Source organism: Scophthalmus maximus, chromosome 8, assembly GCF_022379125.1.
Source record: "Scophthalmus maximus strain ysfricsl-2021 chromosome 8, ASM2237912v1, whole genome shotgun sequence".
Classification (NCBI taxonomy): domain Eukaryota; kingdom Metazoa; phylum Chordata; class Actinopteri; order Pleuronectiformes; family Scophthalmidae; genus Scophthalmus; species Scophthalmus maximus.
The window spans coordinates 15,142,841-15,164,971 of NC_061522.1; the positions used below are offsets into that span (position 1 = coordinate 15,142,841).

Below are 22,131 nucleotides of genomic sequence, written 5' to 3' on the forward strand. Positions count from 1 at the left end.
CCTGTCCAGCAAGCGGAGACCATGAACCAGTTGTTCCAGATGTTAAGTGCTTTACAATGACTCAGTGTTTTGTACAACAACCTAATAATACTAATAAAGGACTATTAGATTGGCTTTGCTCACATTTAGTTGTCTGTCCACGAGCTAACAGAAATCAAAACAGGAACTTTAGTGCATCCAACAATAACTGTGGTTGTATTAGACCATGATCATTTAATAAAAAATAAGTCACATATGGATTTACAGTTTTCTCATTGTTATATAATTGTATTCAGCACAAAGGCTTTCTTGTGGAAATCCTGAAGAGTTACAGCTGACACCTAGACATTCAGCTCTGTTAGGAAATACAAAATACAACCAATCACTCCCAGTTCAGTGTTCAATGGCATACAGAGTCCCTTTATGAATGTTAAAACCATAACCATACTGCTGTATTAAGAAGCTTTTGCATGTATTTTTTTTTACAAACCTATTAACCAAGCTGACAGTGTAACTTAATCACGCAGCTGAATTCAACGTAATGGGCACATTGTCATTTGCTTATACATATTTTAAACGCTGTTCAAATGTATCTGCATGTTAATTCAACACCTTAACAGTATAATTTACTCAACTTGAGTTCTGATGACCCTCATCTGTGCCAAAAAGCACATATAAAACCAGTCAAGACATGCAAACAACCCTGAAAGCCCCTTCAGGTAAAACGTTTGAAGGAGACAATATGCCCAAAGGTTTGTTAAAAGCATTCTGTACATATTCTAAAAGAGCTCAATGACTTCAATGGAGTATTGTCCAACGTCTTTCTTCACTTTCATCTGATGGAGCGCTTGGAGGCTGCTTTCGATCTTTCCAAGCTCAGACACCAGTCTCACCTGGGGACACAAGACAGCAAATCGTTTTATTTTCTGGTTTTCACTTATTCCCCAGATAATGATTATTATCAAACCAACATGCAACCTGTTCCGAAGGGGAGACGATTACCTGTGACTTCACATAGTTGTGGAGGTTCAGCAATAAGCCTTTGGCCTCTGGAGTCATCACTAGAACTGTAAAATGGGCATCCAGCACCAAGCATACCCAATCCATGATCTACAATCAAATGTTAAAAAAAATAAAATTTAAAAAGCAAGTTAGACATTGGGTGCATAACAACATTCATCTTGAGAAATCCTGTATATCATTATGGCAGTGCTTTTACATATTAGATGTTTACAAAAAAAATGTATCTCAACATATCTCTCAGTCTCTTGACATAGTCATATGTACTGTGGCTGAACTGATTTCAAGCCGCACACAGCTCAGGTTAAAATAAATTTTAAAAATACCACCACCATATCTGGATTTTAAAATCTGTCAGAAGAGTGATCAAATACATTTGTCTGCCTCCAGATTTGTCACATAAAGTAAAGTGTTGACACGCTGATTATCATGGCAGACATTGATACAGACCTGAGCCAGACTTGGTGATCTCAATCCATGCGTCTGTGGGAAAGCATCTTGGGAATATTTTAGGTAGAGGAACTGCAGGTACTGGAGGAAAAGCTGAATGGATGAGAAAGATGTCAACACAATCAAGCAACTATATTTGGACTCCCTATTAGATTCTTAACATTACATTTCCTACATCTTTTGTTATTGTCATTAGTTTAAAGTGAACAAAAAAGATAAAACAGACTAAAGTCAGACTATGGATAAAGACTGAAGAGCTGTAAACTGTACGTGCATCTGATACTTACGACAACATGCTGGGAGGAGAGATCCTTTAGGTGTGGGAGGAGGAACGAGTCACTGTACGCCGTCTGCAAGACCTCGTTTCTTTGCAACTTGAGTTAAAGTTCCTTGCATCAACATTTTTCAATCTTTTTATATTGAGCTGTGTTTTTTTCCCCCTGCTACTGTATCAGCAACTCAGGATACAAACTATAAAAAAATATCTGACAGAAAACATTCAGTTGAATGTGGATGGCTGCTTCATAAGCTATTTTCAAACATGCACTTAAGCCCAGACACTGTCCTGAACTTCTCAGGAAGGGCTGTATGTGAGAACACCAATATCCATAGGTGTTTCTCTTGAGTTTCTCCTGCCAGCCCCCCCGAGTATAATCTCTGGAGAATGTCAGCACAAGCCCATGTGAGAATACAGCAGGGGAATCTCCAGAGAACTCATAGAGTGAGTGGGTGTGTTGATGACTTTAAACAAAAACACTGATTTCCGCAGCGGTGTTATCGTCTTGTCCTGCCGCATGCTGCTCTACCCAGACACCACAGACTTTTCTGAAGATTATCCTGCTGTTGTAAAGGCATCTGCCTCAGACAATCTCCTGCTGCGTTCATCATATGTGAATGGCAAACCGGACATTGTCCGGAGTTCATGACGGAAACAGCTTCACACAGACTAGTGAATTGTTGTGTTTGAGTGACTGTGCACTGGGAGGATACAGTAGAACAGCCTTGTGTAATCCCACTGGACAGTTCTGTTCTGATCGAGTTGAGGGCTTCTCTTCGTCTTCTGTGATGGCATCACCTCCACTGACGCCATCTGAGCTCTCCTCGTTCAAGGAGGTGGAGTTGAAACCATTTTGCAGGCCAACCTGGCCACGCTCCCTCGAGGTGACAGTTTCCATGAAGGAGATGCTGTCAGGGTCCAGACTAGCTTTCTCTGCATCAACGTCTGGCATGCTGCAAGACCAACAGCAGTTATCAAATCGATGAACCACTTCTGTTATACTGTATGCAGCATATTTTATCAAACAAGCTGCATCAAACTTAACATCAAAATCACCATCAGAGACCTGAATCTGCATCACACCAAATGAAAGCAAACTTCTCGCACATTGAGATTACATAATGGTAATGTGAGTGACGCAAAATTGCGTCTACTGGCAAAACAGGCGATGCGAAAATTTGCGTGACACAATGTCGCGAAAAATGATCAGTGTCTAGATATTCATAAAGTCACTGATGTCCGCTTGCGAAATAACACGGGTGAATATTTAAAGCAACATAATTTGGTCATTGCGAAGAGAAATGATTTATGTATTTGGATATAGAGCAGGTAAGTGAGATCCGAGCACAAGTGGTCACAGGAGACTCATTCTAATACAGGTGTGAACAGAAGTACTTTGAACTACGCTTCAGAACCACCAGCTAACGTAATTAATCAAATTTATATTTTACCTGATGAAGGCCTTGAGGCAGGCACAGGTGACAGCTTCAGGGATGTCAGGGAAGAACTGCAAGCAGAGTTGACAAAGGAAGTAATCCTTCCTCTCCAGGGCCAACAGTACAAAGTCAGGACACACACTGCGGAAGATAATGAAGGGTGGTAAAGGGTGACATTTGTCAGAATTTACAACAGTCAAATGCAAGTTTTAGTATTTGAAGTACAAATACATTCTGTAGAATGAAAACTGATTAAACGTAGTAGGTTTGAGGTGAAACATTTTAAATCTTCCTGTGAACTTTTTGCCCTACTGACCTGTGGCAGAGGCATTGAGTCTGCACTAGCTGTGCCAGGGTGCTCGGGGTGTAGAAGGCCGGATCACTCAGGCTACGGGACACAAGGATCGATACCAACTGCCCCACTGAGGGCTGCGAGTCCTGCATGTCTGATCTGGATAGAAGCCCCTCCACTTCCTTCTGGACATCTTCTACTGGTGCCGTCTGTGTTCCACATAAAATATGTTGTCAATTATCAAATGTCAGAATTTGCCAATGTTGTTATGTTGAAAGCATGGAGATTTAGTAAATTCAAAGAGGACCATGAAGAAGAGAAAAATCACATTGTTACCTTGATGAACTCCAGAACCTGATCAGTTGTTAGACAAGGTGTTGATTGAGTTTTACGGTTTGATCTCTGTGTGGAAAGAAGCATCAAATCCACATGAGTTGTCATCATCAATAAAACTACAAATAAAGTAACAAATTCTAAACAATACAATACAGTAACCCTGGGTGTATTATATAAAGAAATTCCTTTGCCAAGTTACATAACTTTTAAACATTTTGTGAATGCCGCACCACCATTTCAAACGGCAGAACTAATTTTAATTTGGAGGTAGTGCTTTTCCAGATAAACTGTCGGTCTGAGAAACACTGAGAACATTTCAAGGCAAGAGTGAGGGGTGAATAAAATAGAAATTTATGCAGCAAAAAATAAATAACTCTGGTCTTCCTGTACAAAGTAATTTCCCTTATTTTCCTTGTAAACTTATTTAAAACACAGTTATCCAACATACCGTCTTCCTGGTCTCCACTGTTCTGGAGGGCTGAGCTTTCTCCTCGTGCAGAATGTTATTCCAAGACGGTACAGAAGCGGGAGCTTTGGACTCTGGCATAAAAAATAAACTGTACTGAGTGAACACAATAATTTTTCTATATACTGTACTTTATGTTATACAGCACAGTGTTGCTGTATCAATTACTTGTGCTTAATGGGGCAAAACGGTGTGTTTCTTGTGTATGTCATTTGCTTTTTGCAGTTAAAAAAAAGTTTGATCATTATAATCACCCTACTATGGAATTCTTTAAGCTCACCTTCAGTCTTGGCCTGCCTTAGTTTTCCCAGTGCAGAGGCCAGGGAGGATTTGGGGCACACAAAGGGTATAACAGAGAGGGTTTTCCCATGTGGAATGAATAACTTGTTGGAATAACACCATAGCTAAATCAGAGAGAAAAGAAAACAAATACAAATCAATGGCACAAACAAGACTATTTGGGCAGTCTTCATTACATTTTTTATACATCTATTTTTGGATTGTTCACTGCTATAAAGTTGAGGGGAGGGACGGTGAACCCTGCCACGGTGGAGAGCAGACATGATGCTTTACCAAGGTCATACAGTCCTCCATCAGCACCCAGCAGCTGGAAGGACAGGGAACCTTGGCCTGCAGCTACAACGAGGAAAGCTTGGGGGGGGGTTTCACTCATACTTCTTAACGCCATCACAAAAAAGATTATGTACACACTGGTGACTGTCATGTATGAGCTCTGAGGCCCTGCCGACAGCATGGCTGAAAATCAGCATCAGTACATTGTTTTCATTCACTGATCATAAAACAGAAACAATGTAAAACCATCCGCTTGGTGGGTTATTTGAATTCAATAACAGCATCCCTACCTGTCCATAGATTTTACCCGCCATCTCTTTTCCTGCCTGAAGCGTCTGGAAATTGGTATTCCAGATGCAGAGAAAGTCTGAAACATCAAAGACAGACAAAGACACTCACATCAGACTATGGAGTCACTTAGGCACAGTCGTCATTCCGGTCAATTTATATTGAAATCTGAAATTTGAACCTGAAAATGTATTTCGATTCATTGTTTCAACAAACAAAATTCCAGCAGAAAATGTGGAGAATATGAACCAGATTCAGGTCAGTGAATCAATCATTTCAAAACATAGCAGATAAACAAAAAGACCACACCATAAACTTGTATCAAGTGGTTCCTGCTTGCCTCATTCACACAAGTGTATGAACCTTGAGTCAATGCATGTTTTGTGTGAAGACTGACCTGAGCAGAGTTTTGTGCGTTTGTGTATTATTGGTTAAATTTCATGCTCATACAATGCAAAACAAAGCATTATTGAACAGGCTAATCCAGACAGAAGAGACAGGCAGCCTCAGCCAATAACCTGTATAACTACTCTATTGAATTCTTTTATGTGAACTCACACTTAAAACCTTTGGGTCACAGCCCTGGTGTTGTGCATGTTGACTGACTGTGCACTGAAAACCTCATCGTGTGTCTATGTGAGACTCCATCAAGGTGTGACATCATGCTTTAAATGGTAATTTTAGTGGTGTGAATCCTGAAGCAGCCATCCAGACCCTCAGGCTAGTTGTTTCTGAATCTTCAGACAGATACTGTATGTCTGAGTAGAGCACTTGTCTCTATCAGAGACGGGGTAAATGAACTGAAGTTACCTTTACCAGCTCCAGCAGAAGGGTGTGGAACCCCAACAACAGCTACGTGGGCTTCATCGAGGACGAGTGCTGTTGCCGCCTCCAGTAGGCCCTCGCCAACAGGAAGAGCCATCTGCAGGCTACGGGGAAGTGGAAGGGCGTGAGTCCCCTCTTCAGTCCCCAGGCCTCGTACGGGGACTACACTCTGGTACACGTGACCGTTAGGGTCTGGGTGGCAAGAAAACAAGCAGGCACAAAAGGTTAAAAGGAGGGAGAAAAGTCAGGGAGTGGATGTAAGTTCAAATATGAAAAACTAAACGAATGAATGAATTGTTTATGCAACACTTCATCTGGGAGCATGCAGCATGCAGGACATGGCGATAGTTCTGCTGAGGAAAGCAGTTTTTTTGTTTTGTTTACCATCATCAACACACCCACTCGCTCGCTGTGAATTTTCCATAAATGTTCCTGTTGTATTCTCACAAGAAAAGTGTCTGAAGCAACATTTGCGGACAGCCACTCAGGAAAAGGTCCGGAAAATGTGCGGAATCAGTGCATGTCTTTAATCATCTCACAACTGTGAAACCATTCATGGATTTGTAAAGTAAAGCAATATTTTTTTCATGCGCCCACTAACTTGCTGCTGGCCTGTCTGTGCCATTAGCAGGCATGTCAATGTCTGGAGATTAACTGAACAAGGATCATTCCCTTTTTTCTACAGTTATGCTGAAATGCGAAGGGCGACTTGTCTGTGGCTAATCTCCATTAGTCGTACCAGTGTGTTGAATTTAAACAGTTTGGAAAACCTACCTACCCAGTGCAAACAGGGTATTTCAAATTTTCATGTGTCCTTCTTTATTGCACACTGTTTACATACAAAGTAGTAGATTTGCTGCCATCGGCTATCACTGTCAGCAATATATGTATGGGTGTTTTTTTTTAACTTTCTATTACTAGAAATTCATGTCATGTTGAGGCCTCCCCTTTTTTTGAACAACCAAGTCCATTAAACTTGCCTGTGCTGCTAAACAGTGACACAAAAATTATTTTCACAGGAAATTCTGGCTTACAGAGATAAAGCAGGCAGATGTGTTTATCCCTGTAGGAGGCTGAGAAGCTGAGCGGGATGAGACCAGGCTCTTCGCCCTCCAGCCGGTACCGCTGTAGGGTGTTAGGGTTCAATCCCTGCAGGTAGAGGAAATTATCTCCTTTCTGTTGGAAGACAATGAGAGGAGGGCAAACAAGCATTTAGAAATACCAGTAACATGTGGGTGTCCACCATGAAAACAAGGACAGACTAAATTTGTTTTTGGTAGGTGGGTCATTAATCTTCATGTCACTCACGAGTATTTCCATGTTGGCACATCAGCATTGAATTAATTGTCTGTATGTCTTCGTATTGTGATACAAGTCCAATAAACACTGAATTAATTGAGATGAATTATTGCCTTCTGTGTCTCAATTAAAAGCCAAACATCAAAAATGATGTTACCTGTTCAGTTGTGAAGATGACAAACTGCTGCGTCTCTGCCACTATGTTGGTGCTCCACCTAAAGACAAAAATAAGACGCATAAGCACTCTACAAGAATCAAAAAGTCAGCAATCAGGTATTTTCATTGTTTTTTTTTATTTTCATGGTCATCACAAGAACACCAAATCTATATATTTTTTTAAAATATGAATCATCGCATCCAAATGGCTAAAACATGCATTATCTGTGCTATTCCTCAGTCCCAAAACTCAAGTCTGGTACTTGTATGCAAGACCAAGGACAACTTTTGAAAGACATGCTATAAAGTTGGTCTAATTTATTAGCATAGGGTAAAACACAGGGTTCCTTATGGCTGTTCACATACAGACGTAGCCATATTCTTGATACGTGGCAGCAAGAAAAATAAAACAAGGACATTTTCTTTAGACATATGATTATCTATACTCAAAAAACGTCCATGGCCCCGTTTCACAAATCTGGCACGTTGCTCTGCTGGGCATATTCTTTCTGTTTCTTTCCTCTGAAGACTGTAACACCACACCAGGGATTAACCGGGGTTTCGAGGCATATTGATACTGACCTAATGGCCTCTTCTTGAGCCAGAACTTCCTCTATGGGCTGCTGAGGAGCAGAAAGCAGTGAGTCCAGCAGTCTCACAGCTCCTCTCTGGAACAAGACTACAGGCTCCCCTCCATTTACACTCTGAACCCTCCAGATATCCGATGACACCTGGAGAGAATATATGTACAGGAGGTAGTAATGAGAATGTGTTCATTTTCTTTAACAATCAGGAATACCACTGACATGCACACCATAGTCTAGAATGTTAAATAATCACCATGTACCGTGTCAGCAGTAGAAATAATTTTAATTTCAAGTATCTGTAACCTAGGTTGATCACTGTGGAGAAGGGGCAAAGTGCTAAAGAGTGTGAAAAGAAAATTCAGACAGCCTTGGCGTGATTGTCTCCAATCAGACGAGATGAATATCCATGTTCAGACTTACTGTTGCCTTGAAGGCCTTGTCTAAGAGTATGTCCTCTTCCTTCCAAATTCTGATCATCTGAAAGACAACAACAAATCACAAAAAATAGACATTATAAGGCAACAGATGTTCCTGAAACTTTAGATCTACACAGACCATCTGGGGACTAAAGCGATAAAGTAAAATACACATTTGTTTACGTTAAAGGACCCAATATTTTAAATTTACAATTGTTGGGTGAATCCGTGCAACAATATATAGAAGAAAACTGATGGATCTGGTGGGGGGAAAAACATGGATGGGAGAATGAAGCCATGCAAAGTGAAAAAGTAACCTCACTAACACTGTTAGTTCTTCTTCATTGCTTTTTTTTAATTTATAAACTTTGCGATGATAGTGCCTGGGAGTTCACTGACTTCTTTAATTGCATGAAAAGGGAAAAATAACTAACTTGCTTGGTTCATTTGAGGCCAAATGCAATCGGACAGCAAGTCAGCCGGGCTTCGGACAAAAACATAAACCTCAAGAATAGCTAGAAAGGTCTACCTTGTTGTCCGAGACGGCCACGTATTCCTTGGTCTGTGAGTTGAAGACTGCTGAACAGGTCAGAGTTTGACCTTGTTTGACGGTCCAGCTGCCCAGCGGCTTCTGGTCCGACACCTATCAAAGCCACAAAGATGGGAGGAAGAATTTAGAACACTCTTCTCTCAAAGTGTGTTTTATTCTACACATACAATTTCCCCTCATACCTATAACCACAACTACAAATTTCAAACAAGTTGATAATACCACAAAGTCCCCAAATAATAAACTGTGGTCTACAGTGGCCTATGTTAACTATTATCTCTGATCCTGTGGTAAAAAAAAACGTCTGATTTAAAAGTAGCAGAGGTGTAATCTTGTAGCTGCCTCATCCCATACACTCAAATCAGTTACACAACTTGTTCCAACAAAGTTGCAATGTTGTTGTTTTTTATCCAAACTATTCGGTACAGTAATTCATAACACTGATATTTAAATATGCAGCTATAGATGAGTAATTAGCTGTCATGCACGGTAATAATTAGTCGGTTAATTAGCCAACAGCACGCTGAGCCAACCAATCAGAAGACAGTATTTAGCACGATGTGTGTACCTTGTGGGGGCTAACGTTAGCTAGCTTGCCTCGCCTGTTTTTTGGTAAACTAGCAAATTGAATCCGAAGACAAATTACGGTCAATTTTAAAGGAAAGCGAGACACAACACTGCCGCTGCCATTAGGTATGTCTCGTCTTGTCTCGTGCTTCTCGTCGCAGTTGCTGAAAAGAGCCGACACGAGTTGTACAGGTCGCACTGATCAGCTGGCCTGGGTGCTAGGAAGCGCCTCGTCAAAACAAACGCGACAACTCGCCTTGTACAGCGTGACGGATCTGGTGGAGTCCGTGACGAGGACATGGTCGCTGTCCCTCTCCTGCTCGATGCCCCGAATGCATGAGTTTGAAAGATCTTGCGTTGGAACAAGTCCGCACAACGTGTACCCCTCGTACAGCGCGGCCATGCTGGACGAGAAGAAGGGGCGGAGCTAGCGCGATATCGCGAGACTAGACGAGCGGCAGCCGCGACCACGAGACCGCTCGCCGCGCCACGCGGCTGCTGGTCCCGCCCACAGACATCTCCCGCTGCGCGACGAGGAAGTGAGTGTTCGACGACACACAGTTTGAAAAATGTGGTTTTTACAGTGGGTAAACATGTTTAAACTCATTCATACAAACCACACACCAACAAATCTATGGGTTGAACAATTTGTGACATGTTCTGAAATGTGCACTCACTGCACTATAAGCTTTTGCACATCACAATAAAGAAATGTTTGTGTCCAGGACAGTCTTGAGTTTTTATCCTGTAGCCGACTCACTAAGGTGAAGCATCTACTTCAATGCAACACACAGCTGCTATCACTGCTGAAATTGTTGTGTTGCAAAGAGGTTGCAGATTTATAACGTTGATTCATGACGGACATTTACATTCTTTTTGAGATGTTGCCTAGCACATTGCATTGACCTCTACATTTTGCTTGGGTCAATAGGGAGGACATTTTGTTTGTTATTATGGAGTCTAGCACGAGGATGGAAGGCACTAAACAACTGATGGTATTTTCTATTTGATGAGGACAAAATTCACATTTGGGAGTTGAAGTAGCAGAATAATAAACTTTATTCATTAGGTCTGAAGTGTTACATTTGTGGGAAATCTGGTGCATTGCAAAAAAGAAAAGGAAGAAAGCTTTGCCATGTTTATTCATTTCAGAGCGTAGAACACACCTACACCTGTTCCATATTACAGTGGTTCTCTGTCAGAGAGGGGCCCTGCTGCTGTTTCAGCACTGTTCGATTTCTGATGGAAGCGAACTTGAATAAAGGTTGTAATCAACAGCGGTGGGCTCTAGAAAAAGACGGAAAGAGAGAGAGAGGGAGAAACACAGAAGAGGTTAGAATGGGCAAAAATAAAATGCTGCTGAATATGTGGATGGGTGGTTCTGTAAAATAGGTAAATATGTAAAGCGATGGCCTGACAGTGATTCATATATTTTATGCTAATATTAATGGCTGTGTGTGTTGCAGCATATAATTTTAGATGCGTTGGTGATATGATATGTATGTCCTGCCTAGAAAATACTGAAAATAGTGTTCTGAACCCTTTGTTTGGTAGTGCATACACATAAATAGATTAAATATAATAAACTGCTTTTAATGATGTATTTAGCTCCTTAATCAAATATTCCTTACGTTTAAAGCATCCAGGTATTATGAGGTTTCCGTCGATGCACTGCGTTTGCACTGCGTAACCACACACCCTGGCCTTGTTCATGCAGTAGATTGAGACAATTTCTTTGTGTAAGACTCTGCGAGGAAGCAGGTCTTTAATCCAGAGTTTTTGTCCTTTGTAAAGTATCCTCCCCCTCTCTATGCCAACACCGCAAGGAGCTGCAAGTCACAATGAGAAGAAAAACATCATACTGGAGGAATAGTGTTACCCACTATTTTTATGAATTTGTAACAAGACAGATCAACAATTTTTTCTTAAATTTAAAACTCTGCTCCCTATTGGTCACAGTTGAGATAATTGGAAAGAGAATAAATCTTTTCTTTTTTTTATCTGACAGCTAAGTCAGGCTCATGATGTTTGACTATTTGTTCAACCAATTGTTTTCAGGAAATATTTGGGAAAATGATATTTTAGTCCTACCTTTGCAGGATGGCTTTTCAGACCAATGCCCATCTTTCTGACAAACAATCTGCAGGCTTCCTTCCAGCACAAAATCTCCATGGCAGCCATACTTGACTGTTTCCATGAAGTCGAAGTCTCTCTGTTCGTTGTTTGACAAGTAGCCTTTGTCAATGTTCTCCGGTGGAGGGCACGTCACCACTGCAATCAACAGGTTCAGTTCATTGAATAGAGACACTGTTGATAACAATGTAGATTTCATGTTGTTTTTTTCTGTCTTTGCCAATTGTTTGCTTATTATCCCATTTTGTTTATTTGGAAAAATTCGTAATACGGTGAAATCACAACTAATTTGTTTTAAGTGTTTTCTTCCCCACAGTAGAGTGAGTAGAGTAGAGGTTTTTTTACACAAACTTGCCCCTGACAACCAGATCTCTTTCTGCTCATAGTCTTTTCCAAAGAGACAGACAAATGATGAATATCAAATGAACTGAACCATTTGGAATAATCTGATGCAGGCCTAGAGATTACCTTTGAATACTTCTACCAAAACCTCATTATCTATAACTGTAATTATATTCACAGATCAGCAATCTCTGTGTGGTAAATGAAATGTTTTCTCTGGGGTATTGGAGCAGCTTATCACATGGTGTTGGATTGACTAGAATTCTCTTGATTTATGATTCATCACTCTTTAATCAGAGCAAAGAGAAGCCAGGGAGCTCAGAGGAAAATCTGAAAATATATTTTTTTATACTGGTATGACAAAAAATTGAATATTTTACTTTGTTAAAAGTTGTACATACCTACATTTTCAGTTAAAAATAATACATATACCTATATTTAAATGTTCACTGGAATAAGAGAGGAGAATTTCTATTGTGTGATTATCTATGTTTGTTCGAAAAATAGGAAAATGTGACCATACTGTTAAAAAGTCTGACAATCAGAAATGTCACATCTTCGTCTCAGATAGTTGGTCACCATAAAGGATGATATGTATGTTCGTACCTCGACATTCCGGTGTCTCGGTCCAGGTGCCTCTGGCAGTGCACTCTGCTCTCGAATTGCCAATTAGTACGTACGGCGGCAGGCACCTGTACGTCCCTGAGACGCCATAATCCGTGGTGTTCCCTCTTATCGTCTTGTCATAGATAATCATACCAAACTGTGGGATCGGAGCAAGGTCACAGGACACAGCTAGAGGATAGAGACAATATGCCAGTTTATATGTATATGATGTTTTTTTTTCATAACATATGTTATTATGAATAGGTTGTTTAGATTTATAACAAACTGAGTGAAAGATTTGTTGTGCTCAATTTCTAGATTGTTAGCACGATGTGTTCGTCACCTACGCTTGCACTCTGGTACCAGTGTGCTCCATGTTCCATCTGCTTGGCACACAGCAGTGCTGGCCCCAGTCAAGGAATACCTGAGCAGAGCAGACACACCATTAAGTCCGTTCATGCTTAGATTGCGAAGATATCCACAAAAATACTTGATAGTTGATTCAGATCAGGTTAAGTGCATTTAGAGCCAACTGTCGAGGAATGTGAGATGCAAAATAATTGAAAAGATTATTATGACTTGGTCACCATACCTAAACGTTATGTGTGATGAGTATGAGGCAATAAAGTAATCTGGTTACAGCACATAACTCTGTTTATGCTTCATTTGTCAGAGTCAACTGCCTAATTATTAATGACACTAATAATTAGTGTCTTGGTAAAAAAAAAAATATATATATATATATATATATATATGTCGAAATAACTTGCAGCTTCTTGCGATGCTGATTTCTAACGGACTAAACTAATAATTGTTTTTAGAGCATGGTTTTTGTTTTCAGGACTTTCAGATTTAGTAATCAATGCCAGCATTTTATTTTTATAAGGTTCATCTTCACAGTTTATCCACAAAACAATGCGAGTAGCCTGCGACATGCTTTACCATTATGTTGAGAGGTCAAAGGATGAAATGTGGCTTCAAACTGCACCTCAGATCCAAACAGCTGCCACTACTTTATAAACATATCACTGAACCTCTTCCAGCTTTATTGGCAGATTGTCCCCAAGATTACGAAATGTGTCACACAATAACATCCAAATAGATTTTCTTGCTTTACCCTTCATGACAAGTGTAGTTGATCGTACTCTGGTACACAGTATCCTCATAGTACACTTCTCCATTGGACAGTTGATCAGGATAGGGACACAGTTTTGCTGCAGGAGAGAAGATAGAAGAGAGCACAAGTGTAAACAGCACTGCTTCACAGTTATTATTTATATGAATTTTTTTACAGAAGTACATATGTGTATAACCTACTTTCCTCCCAAAATCCTAAAGCAGTATATTTTTTCTATATCGAACCAACAGGTGAAACGGAATAACATGAAATTAGACTGACTTCATTTATCTTAAAACTGGAAAATCTATCAGTGATAGAAATAATTATGAACGTTATTATATATTATAATTACATTACTGTCCACTATGTTGCTATTAAAAGTCTACATTTGTTTACAAATGATGAAAACAGAATTTGCTGTTAAACTTTGAGTACAGGATGTTCTGTCACAAGACCTTAACTTCTCACTAGAATAATGGAGACCCACGTCTGCACATGAATCGGGTTTTTGTCCATTCTCCTTTCGCAGTGCAAACAATCTTCCGGGGGCCGAGCATGGGGGTGAATCCCTGTTTACAGGACAGAGCTAAGTCCGCCCCGGGGTTGAAGTACCTCTGGACTCCATCCATCTCAATGTTGGCAGCCAGGTCAGGTCTGAAACATACTGCAGGGACACATGGATTGAACGATCATTGTGTTTAGACTCTGACACTGAAACAAAATATTCTTATACAGTATACCAGTAGATTTAAATTATCCAGCCACATAGTATTGTCATCAATATGATGGCCATGTTGTGTTACTGTAATTCAACACTGACTTACATGGCCAAAGGGATTTACTCTATTAGTCAACAGTTAACAGTTATCACATATTTATTTGGTTCTCCTAAAAAAAAAACTTATGAGAACAGAGAAAATCTACTTTAAAATATTTTAATGCAGCTAATTTAGACCTGCCTTTTTACTGGAAACTGATTATTCTGAAGGGATGTACTAAAACTCTTCACAACCACATTTAGTCTACAACGATGGAAGTTATATTGCAAATCACTGTCCACTATTTAAACAGGATGGGTGATTAATCAGAAGGGACATATGGTCCAAGCTCACCCGTCTCATCTACGTTTCCATTAAACCTTTAGATACATGGCAACAGTTGACAGAGAATCAGTATCACAAGGTATGAATATTCAAAATCTATTCCTGACCTAAACTCGCCATTTAAAACACCAAATTAAATTAAATCATCGTCATTCTACACCTACGACTGCCTCAAAAATCTCCCTTGAAAAATATTGATATTGAACAGTGTTGGAATGAATGTGCATTCATGCAATACAAGCAACAACAACAACAACAAAAAAAATGATCATCAGCAAATACCATTGTCTGGTTCGTCTGTCGCGGCGGTAGAAAATACAAATGGACTTAGCAGAAACAACGTCAGCATGAATTCCATTCTTGTCCAGCAAAAGACAGTCCTCGGTTCTTTCCTGTGGTCTGTGGCTCAAATACTAAATCTCACGGCTCTCTGTCTCTCTAAAGGTGAACTGATAAGAGCAGCGAGAAGTCAATTCTCACTGCTGATCTCTGTTTGGTTTGTTTTGCTTTCTTTCTTGCTATTTTCAACAGCAGATTGTCATCCATGTGACATGCTACTGGAAGTGAGAAACTGCAGCAGCGGACTTTCCCTTATTGCAGCAGGATTGTGAAACAGGAACAAAAGATTTCGTGCATGTGCAGATTTAGTGTATTTAGCCTCATTATACTAACATGAGGAAAAAAAATCCAAGGACATATAGGGCAGTCAAAAATGCAACCCTGTTCTCTCTCGTTCAACTGACGAAACACTCGCCTGTTCCTTAAGAAATATAGCCTAAAAGATAATGATGAAAACAAACCACATCAGTTAAAACCAGTTAGAAATCAATTCTCAATCAGCTACAGTGGTCACCTGTCTATCACAGAATGCAATTAAAGATTTTTTTTCTCCTGATGTATATAACTATATAATATTTATCTGACAAAAACCTACATTTTTTATCAATCAGGAAGTTTTTTTCTTGTCAAGAAGGAGCAATAGTGCACCTACGCGATTGACAGATACTCTAGAAGGTTTTTGTTGCTGTTGTTGAATCTAGCTTTTGCTTAAATTACCAATCTATGAAGGACTTTGAGTTACTTATGGATACATTTTGTCAAATGCCAGCATAAATTGTTCAAAATAGTTTTTATTGTAAGCTACAGTATACTGGGTATGTATGTATGTACATAGAGCGTATCCCTCTGCAGACCATCTTCAGGTCAGCAACTCTCTGTTTCCACACCACCATTTTACCCGAAAAGGAATTTTCATCATTTAATACATGAATAGAATTCCCACATCGTTATACGAAAAAAAAGAGGAAGATGTTGATATATTTTTACAGATTTATTAGCCAAGATCAGGTCAATCACATCCGGTCGGTGTGTCTCGGGTCAGAGTTATGCAGGTCTGGCAGGGCCTGCTGGGCTCGTGGTGCTGGCAGAGGGTGAAGCAGCGCACACTGGGATTTCAGACGGAAGGGTTTTGGGCCTTAAGGTGTATTCCACCCTGCCCGGTTCTAAAAACAAGAAGAGAGGCAGATATACTACTTATATTGTATTACTTAGAATATTTTTTATATCACCACATGGAAACATCATCAGCTCTTCCAAAGACATCTGCCGGCCATCTGACAGGCTTATTATCTAACATTTGTTTAGTGGAAATAAAAGCACTGCACTGCTATCAGTGCATGTGGAGAAGGACATTTCTTGTCTAATGGTTGCTCGTCCCACTATATTCAGTATAAAAACATAAAAAAGCTGTAGGTAAAGATGTGTAATTCAACACAATTTTAGGTATTAAAAAAATGTAAGTTTTGCACCTGTACAAGTACTTATGGTTAGAAACATATCGTCTGTGTTGGAAAGTTGTGCACTTGTCAGCGCTGATTTATTGAGCTGGCAAGAACTCACCCTCGAAGCACTCCGGGAGGGGGAGGGTTCCATCATGACAGGTGCTGGCCACGGGATAGCCACACCTCTCAGCCCTGTTCAGACAATAGAAGACAACGTGTTCTCCGTGGAGGACCCTGTTGGGTTTCAGGTCTGCGATCCACAGCTTCTTGGCATTGTAGAGAATGCGGCCTCGTTTGATGCCAACTTTGCAGGGAGCTGGATGGGAATGTAATCAGAGCAGTCGTCTCACCAGACAGTGCAAATCCAGTCTGAAGATTATTAAAATCCCTACTGGTTTGAAGCACATTTGAATTTTTCGACGTCTACATTTGCATTGAAGCAGCGCTGAAGCCTGAGAGCGACATGTTGTTTCCCTTTACCAACTTACTCCGGATACGCTTGGTTAACTAATTGACTACTGCATGAATAGAGAATCTTTTACAATGACGAGGCATGAATACGGACATCTCGTCCGTGGGCGGCTTCTAAGATCTAGTTTCCCCATGACTCGCCTCTGCAGACCGGCTTGGAAGACCAGTGTCCCGTGTTCTGGCACTGTATCTCTGCCTCGCCGTCCAGGATGTAGTTCTCATTGCAGCCGTATTTAACCTTCTCCTTGTAGCCATGTATTCTCATCACAGCAAAGGTGATGAAGCCGTTTGGGATACCCACCGGAATGGTGCAGCTCACCTCTGGGGTGATTGGAAAAAAAACCCAGGTCAAACACGCGAGAAGGTGTTTTGTAGTGCAGAGAAGTGAGAGAAGACATTTTTAAAAGGCTTTGCAGACTTTATCTGGTATTCTGGACCACATCAATCATATATGTGATGTTTATTAGTATTGAACTGTATCCTGTTTACCTGTAGTGTCTGTAATCCAGGCAGGATTACAGAGGAGAGAAACACATGAAAGAGGGAGAGACGGTTAGAGAATATGCATTTCACAGGCATCTGTGTACCTCGGCACACTGGAGGCTCAGAGGCACTTCCGTCCGCCATGCAGGATCCCCTCTCATAACTGGGTGCTTTCGGTGGGTTACACTCATACGTCCAGCCTTGGCCATACATGGTGGTGGCTCCAGTAACTGGCTTATCGTGGACAATTCTTCCGTCTCTAAGTGGCTTGGGCAGAGGGCAATTCACCGCTGGAAGAAAATCCCACTGTCAGCTTGTAGAATGCAAAATCCACACTGGACCTAGTGTCAGTGAGCAGTTTATTAGGAACACATGGCGAAACCTTTTGAAAAGTGTTGCATTATACAGGGGTACTACTAACAATAAACAAGGAAAAATATTTTTCCAAATGGAAAATTTATGAACAAAAATATACAGAAATCAATCAAATTTGGGGAACAGCTTCCGTATTAAGTCAGAATTGTTTCTGGCCCTTTTTCTTTTTTTTTTACACTTGACATAATGTGTAATGAATTTTGCGTTTGCTCTCAGCTGAACACTGATAAAGTCCAAGACCATTTTCCATTATGTATGTTTTCCTCCAGTACCTTTGCAGAGAGGTGGTGGATCGCTCCAGGTACCATTGTGTAAACAGCTGCTTTCATTGGCTCCTAGCATGACGTACCTGGCGAACAAAAGTTTGTATTATTCTGACGTATACATTATTATTGAAAGACGCAGGTCGCAGTTGTTCTGTTAGGGGCTGTCATTCCACCTTACCCATCGTCACACGTGTAGTTGAGCACACTCTTGAATGGAGCTTCAGTTCTGCCCATCGCTAAGGGCTGCAGGGGTCTGGGGATCGGGCACATCTTAGCTGAAGGAAACAGATAAGACATTATGATATAACACTGAATCATATCTCTGGTTGGTTAGACACACTAAGTTAAAGTGTTGATTGGAATAAACACCAGAACAATATAAAGTTTATTATTGATTGGGTCTTGGACATTTAAAAAGAGAAACTGTTCATCTTGATGATACAGCAGTTTTTTTTTTTTTTTATAAAACTTGTACTTTAAGCTCGTGTCTATAGATTGACTGTTCCCTGATCTATATATTGTGAATGATCCTTCCACAATTTCGTTCATTTTATGCTGGAAAATCCTATGAAAGAGCAGTTAGACCTCATCATGTGACACACAATGCACACAATTTCTCTGATGGATTGTGGGAAACATTATGTGCTTCTTTTGTTAAAGGTCAGCAGAATCACTGTGAATTTTTAAGCCTATTTTGGCCTCTACCTTACTCGCACAGTCTACTTTTGGATGGTTAAAACAATTTAAGAATTACACCTCTCCGACAGTTGCACCTTTAACAGCAAGTCAACACAATCTACGTGCAGCGTGACTCACGGGAACATGCCAAATTGGACTGGGTCCACTCTCCTGTGGCGGTGCAGCTTATCCGCCGAGGGGCCGTCGTCGAGGGCAAGTACCCCTGTTCGCATGTGAGGGTCACCTCCTCTCCAACCTCGTACACAAGCTTCAGGGTCGACTCACTGATCCCGTCAGTGGTCGGTGGGTGGCCACAAACTAGTTCAAGAAATAATTTGAGGCAATGATTCACAGCAACAACATTTATATTTTGCAGCATCCTCCTGACTTAACACACCAACAGTGCTCGACAACTCAGACTTTGTCGTGCCGATTATAACACCGCGAATTGTTGTGCATTACTTTTGATTCAACACCATCGGCGAAATGCATAAGGTGCATGAGATGCAAAAATGCAAACGAAAAAAGGACAGTGATTGTCAGCGAGTAAAACAGGAAGACTTGCAGCACATTGCCAATACGCGCAATAGTTTTAGTTTCATGCTCAAATGCAAACAAGCAACTATCCTGCTCCGTTTTTTCTTTTCTTTTTTACCTTTCTTTGATGTTACAGATGTGTACAAAACTGTTTGGCAGAGGAGCAACACAGCCAAAGTTGAAGCCATCATCTTGAAAGTGGAGTCGCCCTAGTATCCCCTGCATCTGGGTGGAGGATGTGGCCAACGTAAGGGCTGCTGGGTAGCGGGTCCCTGATAGCGTGCTCCAATCAGATGCCAGTGTGGGCTCCTATTGATCGAGGACAAAGGTCTGAAGTCCTGCATATTTACTCAGTGATGATCGATAACCTTGATTTGGTACAAGAGGTAGCAGCGGACACACAGCATGATATGAACTCATGAATAATGAGAATGAAAGAGACACACACACACACACAAACACACACACACACACATGCAGACGCACGCACTCACGCACTTACGCACACACACACACAGAGCCCAGTGTCATATGATTTCAGGGAAACAATCTGGTTTATTTAACCTGATTTAATTCTCAAATATTTGGATTTCACAGAGGACTGGGACGGTTTGGCTGCTCCGTTGGTCAGTGAACCAACCTGAACTGGTAAACTCTAAAGACCTGGTGAACCTACCTGAGGGACAATGTTTCAAATGTCAAAGGCAAAAAGGAGCAGTGGTGTGTGTAAGTAATCCTGGACATATTCACACAGTTTGAAATACACAAGCACATAATCAGGGACAAACACTGCAGGCCTAAATGGAAAATAATGAATAACAGTCCAAGAGGGAGATGCATCTGAACAGTGGCTCATACTGATATGGATTTATAAAATATTCCCAAATTCCCAAAAAATATTATTATGCAAAAAAAAGAAAAAAAAGAAGCATTTTCTCCTGTCAAATGTTGATATAAAACTCTCAGGTGATTAACAGGGACAATATATTGCCTAATGAAAACCTATGAAAATAAAATTAGCACCAAAACAAAAAATCGGAAGCCAATCAACACAACACAACCCAAACACACTGGATTTATGAACTGCTTCTACAGGAGAGTTCAAAATATGTGTAATGCTCCTTCTTTTCCACACGATGGCGCCCCCCATCCCACATTCCCGCAGCGGGACCGGCACCAGGGGCCTGCTCCCTCACACAGAGGCTCCTGAGGTGTGACATCAGCCATAGTGACAAGGAGGAAGGGGAGTGGAGAGGCGTCGAGTCACACAAAGATACAGATGCCACGACCAGGAAGTGTGACTTCAAAGTAAAACGGTATAAAAAGTAAGCCCTGAAGAGACCACAATGCCACAGCTACAAGGGATTACAGGATTTATTTAGAAATAACACTGTATTGATTGATATGAAGCGGCTATAATTACATTAAAAGAATATTTAATTTGGATGGTATAAACTCACGTTTAGATTTTACACCCACTGGAGATTTTCTTGGGCTTTATGTTGTTATACCCTTTTCACCAACTTGATAAAAACTCACAGAACCACCCCTGTAAAACTCAAGAACGGTAGTCGTCTGACTGTCTTTGAGATTAAGATCTGAGTGTTAGGATAAAGGTTCGTTAATCTTCTCCAATCAACCGAAATATCCACAATGTTCAATCAACATTGTTTGTCAATCACTTTTTGATGATCTAAAAAGTCTGTGGATTTTGCCTTTGTGTATTTTCTGACACCAAGGGCCCAGTGAACCCCTCTGTGACAGTGACGGGGTTGAAAAGCAGCACAGATGCATCTTTTTAAATGGCACTTTGGATGGATTTTTGAAATTATAACCCAGCTTTACAATCACTTGCCAGTTTATTAAGTACAACTCGCTAAAACTAATGTGGCCCAGCAGGCTAAATCCATAAATCCTTTTTGTGAAGCTCATATGATTAAGTTTTAGAGTAGTTGTTGAATTGTTCTGCACTATGCTGGGAGGTGACTCTCACTGTTTCCCCTCACTGGACACTATTACGGAGGGAGGGCACTCAAAGAGTCATAACAGTCTCCACAAGAGCTTAACATGACATTATATAAACTGAACTATTGTATTAAATGGCAGGACATACAGTTGAACATGATGTAGGTTATATAATAATAATCTGTTACATAAAAGTTGCAGTTGCACGTTGCATATGAAACTCAAATAATACTTAAATCAATATCAAGTAACAACCTTACAGTGCAACTGATTAACTATAAACTTTTAATATGAGTAAATTAACCCCCATCCATATCTTCTGTGGTGGGAGCTGCAATTGTAGCCACTGTCCTCTTGCACATTAACCTGTAATAAATAATAAAGTTATTGGTCGAACCATTTCAGGCAAACTGTGGTCCAATCAACCGGATAAATCAAAACTAAAAACAACCAGTAACAACAATAATTATTTAGTTCTACTACTACTAATAAGTTACACTAAGATAGCAAAAGGTCAATAAAGTTAAATATAGTAAAATAAATGATTAAGATCAACACTGAAATTTAAGTAAATCAATATAGAATAGAATAAATAATAATGATAAAACCATAATATTATAAATCACAACACTGTTCTGCTTTTTGGAAGAAAAGAGCCAGAGGATCTGAGGGGCTTTCCGGGTTCATAGACAACAATCATTTCTGGTAGTCTGCTGCAGGTCCATGCAGAACCTTGCGAGCTTATGAAATCATG

General features: G+C 40.4%; 3 protein-coding genes across 3 annotated transcripts; all 3 read right to left on the minus strand.

Annotated features, from left to right (window-relative positions):
* Window positions 1-188: 188 nt before the first annotated feature.
* nol11 (nucleolar protein 11) lies at window positions 189-9,950 on the minus strand. Its single transcript, XM_035637305.2, has 18 exons — window positions 9,774-9,950; window positions 8,930-9,043; window positions 8,405-8,461; window positions 7,980-8,128; window positions 7,399-7,456; window positions 6,977-7,118; window positions 5,928-6,134; window positions 5,120-5,196; window positions 4,537-4,660; window positions 4,239-4,330; window positions 3,791-3,856; window positions 3,479-3,663; window positions 3,178-3,303; window positions 2,440-2,679; window positions 1,737-1,815; window positions 1,450-1,542; window positions 982-1,089; window positions 189-872 (listed from the first exon to the last, which is right to left on the minus strand). The coding sequence occupies exons 1-18, from the start codon at window positions 9,918-9,920 to the stop codon at window positions 759-761; spliced, it is 2,178 nt and encodes a 725-aa protein (XP_035493198.1). The 5' UTR covers window positions 9,921-9,950; the 3' UTR covers window positions 189-758.
* A 608-nt stretch (window positions 9,951-10,558) lies between these two features.
* Window positions 10,559-15,393, minus strand: LOC118312593 (beta-2-glycoprotein 1). Its single transcript, XM_035637307.2, has 8 exons — window positions 15,104-15,393; window positions 14,206-14,382; window positions 13,716-13,812; window positions 12,946-13,022; window positions 12,599-12,787; window positions 11,609-11,788; window positions 11,149-11,346; window positions 10,559-10,804 (listed from the first exon to the last, which is right to left on the minus strand). Exons 1-8 carry the CDS (start codon window positions 15,177-15,179, stop codon window positions 10,740-10,742), a joined length of 1,059 nt encoding a protein of 352 aa, XP_035493200.2. The 5' UTR covers window positions 15,180-15,393; the 3' UTR covers window positions 10,559-10,739.
* A 743-nt stretch (window positions 15,394-16,136) lies between these two features.
* LOC118313208 (beta-2-glycoprotein 1) lies at window positions 16,137-19,673 on the minus strand. Its single transcript, XM_035638542.1, has 8 exons — window positions 19,531-19,673; window positions 19,014-19,193; window positions 18,376-18,472; window positions 18,204-18,280; window positions 17,661-17,846; window positions 17,215-17,394; window positions 16,721-16,918; window positions 16,137-16,323 (listed from the first exon to the last, which is right to left on the minus strand). The coding sequence occupies exons 1-8, from the start codon at window positions 19,601-19,603 to the stop codon at window positions 16,205-16,207; spliced, it is 1,110 nt and encodes a 369-aa protein (XP_035494435.1). The 5' UTR covers window positions 19,604-19,673; the 3' UTR covers window positions 16,137-16,204.
* Between the last annotated feature and the right edge of the window lie 2,458 nt (window positions 19,674-22,131).

Bases quoted from the DNA above. Each gene is read 5' to 3' on its own strand.
- LOC118313208 (XM_035638542.1), bottom strand. From the start codon at position 19,603: ATGATGGCTTCAACTTTGGCTGTGTTGCTCCTCTGCCAAACAGTTTTG. The intron at 17,847-18,203 runs GTACTGGAGGAA...ATTTTCTTCCAG, and splicing joins TCCACCACCTCTCTGCAAAG to CGGTGAATTGCCCTCTGCCC. The intron at 16,919-17,214 runs GCGAGTCATGGG...ATTCCCATCCAG, and splicing joins TTCCAAGCCGGTCTGCAGAG to CTCCCTGCAAAGTTGGCATC.
- LOC118312593 (XM_035637307.2), bottom strand. From the start codon at position 15,179: ATGGAATTCATGCTGACGTTGTTTCTGCTAAGTCCATTTGTATTTTCT. The intron at 12,788-12,945 runs GTAGGTGACGAA...TCTATCCTCTAG, and splicing joins ACTGGTACCAGAGTGCAAGC to CTGTGTCCTGTGACCTTGCT. The intron at 10,805-11,148 runs GTAAGGAATATT...GTCTTTTTCTAG, and splicing joins AATACCTGGATGCTTTAAAC to AGCCCACCGCTGTTGATTAC.
- nol11 (XM_035637305.2), bottom strand. From the start codon at position 9,920: ATGGCCGCGCTGTACGAGGGGTACACGTTGTGCGGACTTGTTCCAACG. The intron at 9,044-9,773 runs GCGAGTTGTCGC...TGGCTTTGATAG, and splicing joins GATCCGTCACGCTGTACAAG to GTGTCGGACCAGAAGCCGCT. The intron at 8,462-8,929 runs GTAGACCTTTCT...GTTGTCTTTCAG, and splicing joins TGGCCGTCTCGGACAACAAG to ATGATCAGAATTTGGAAGGA.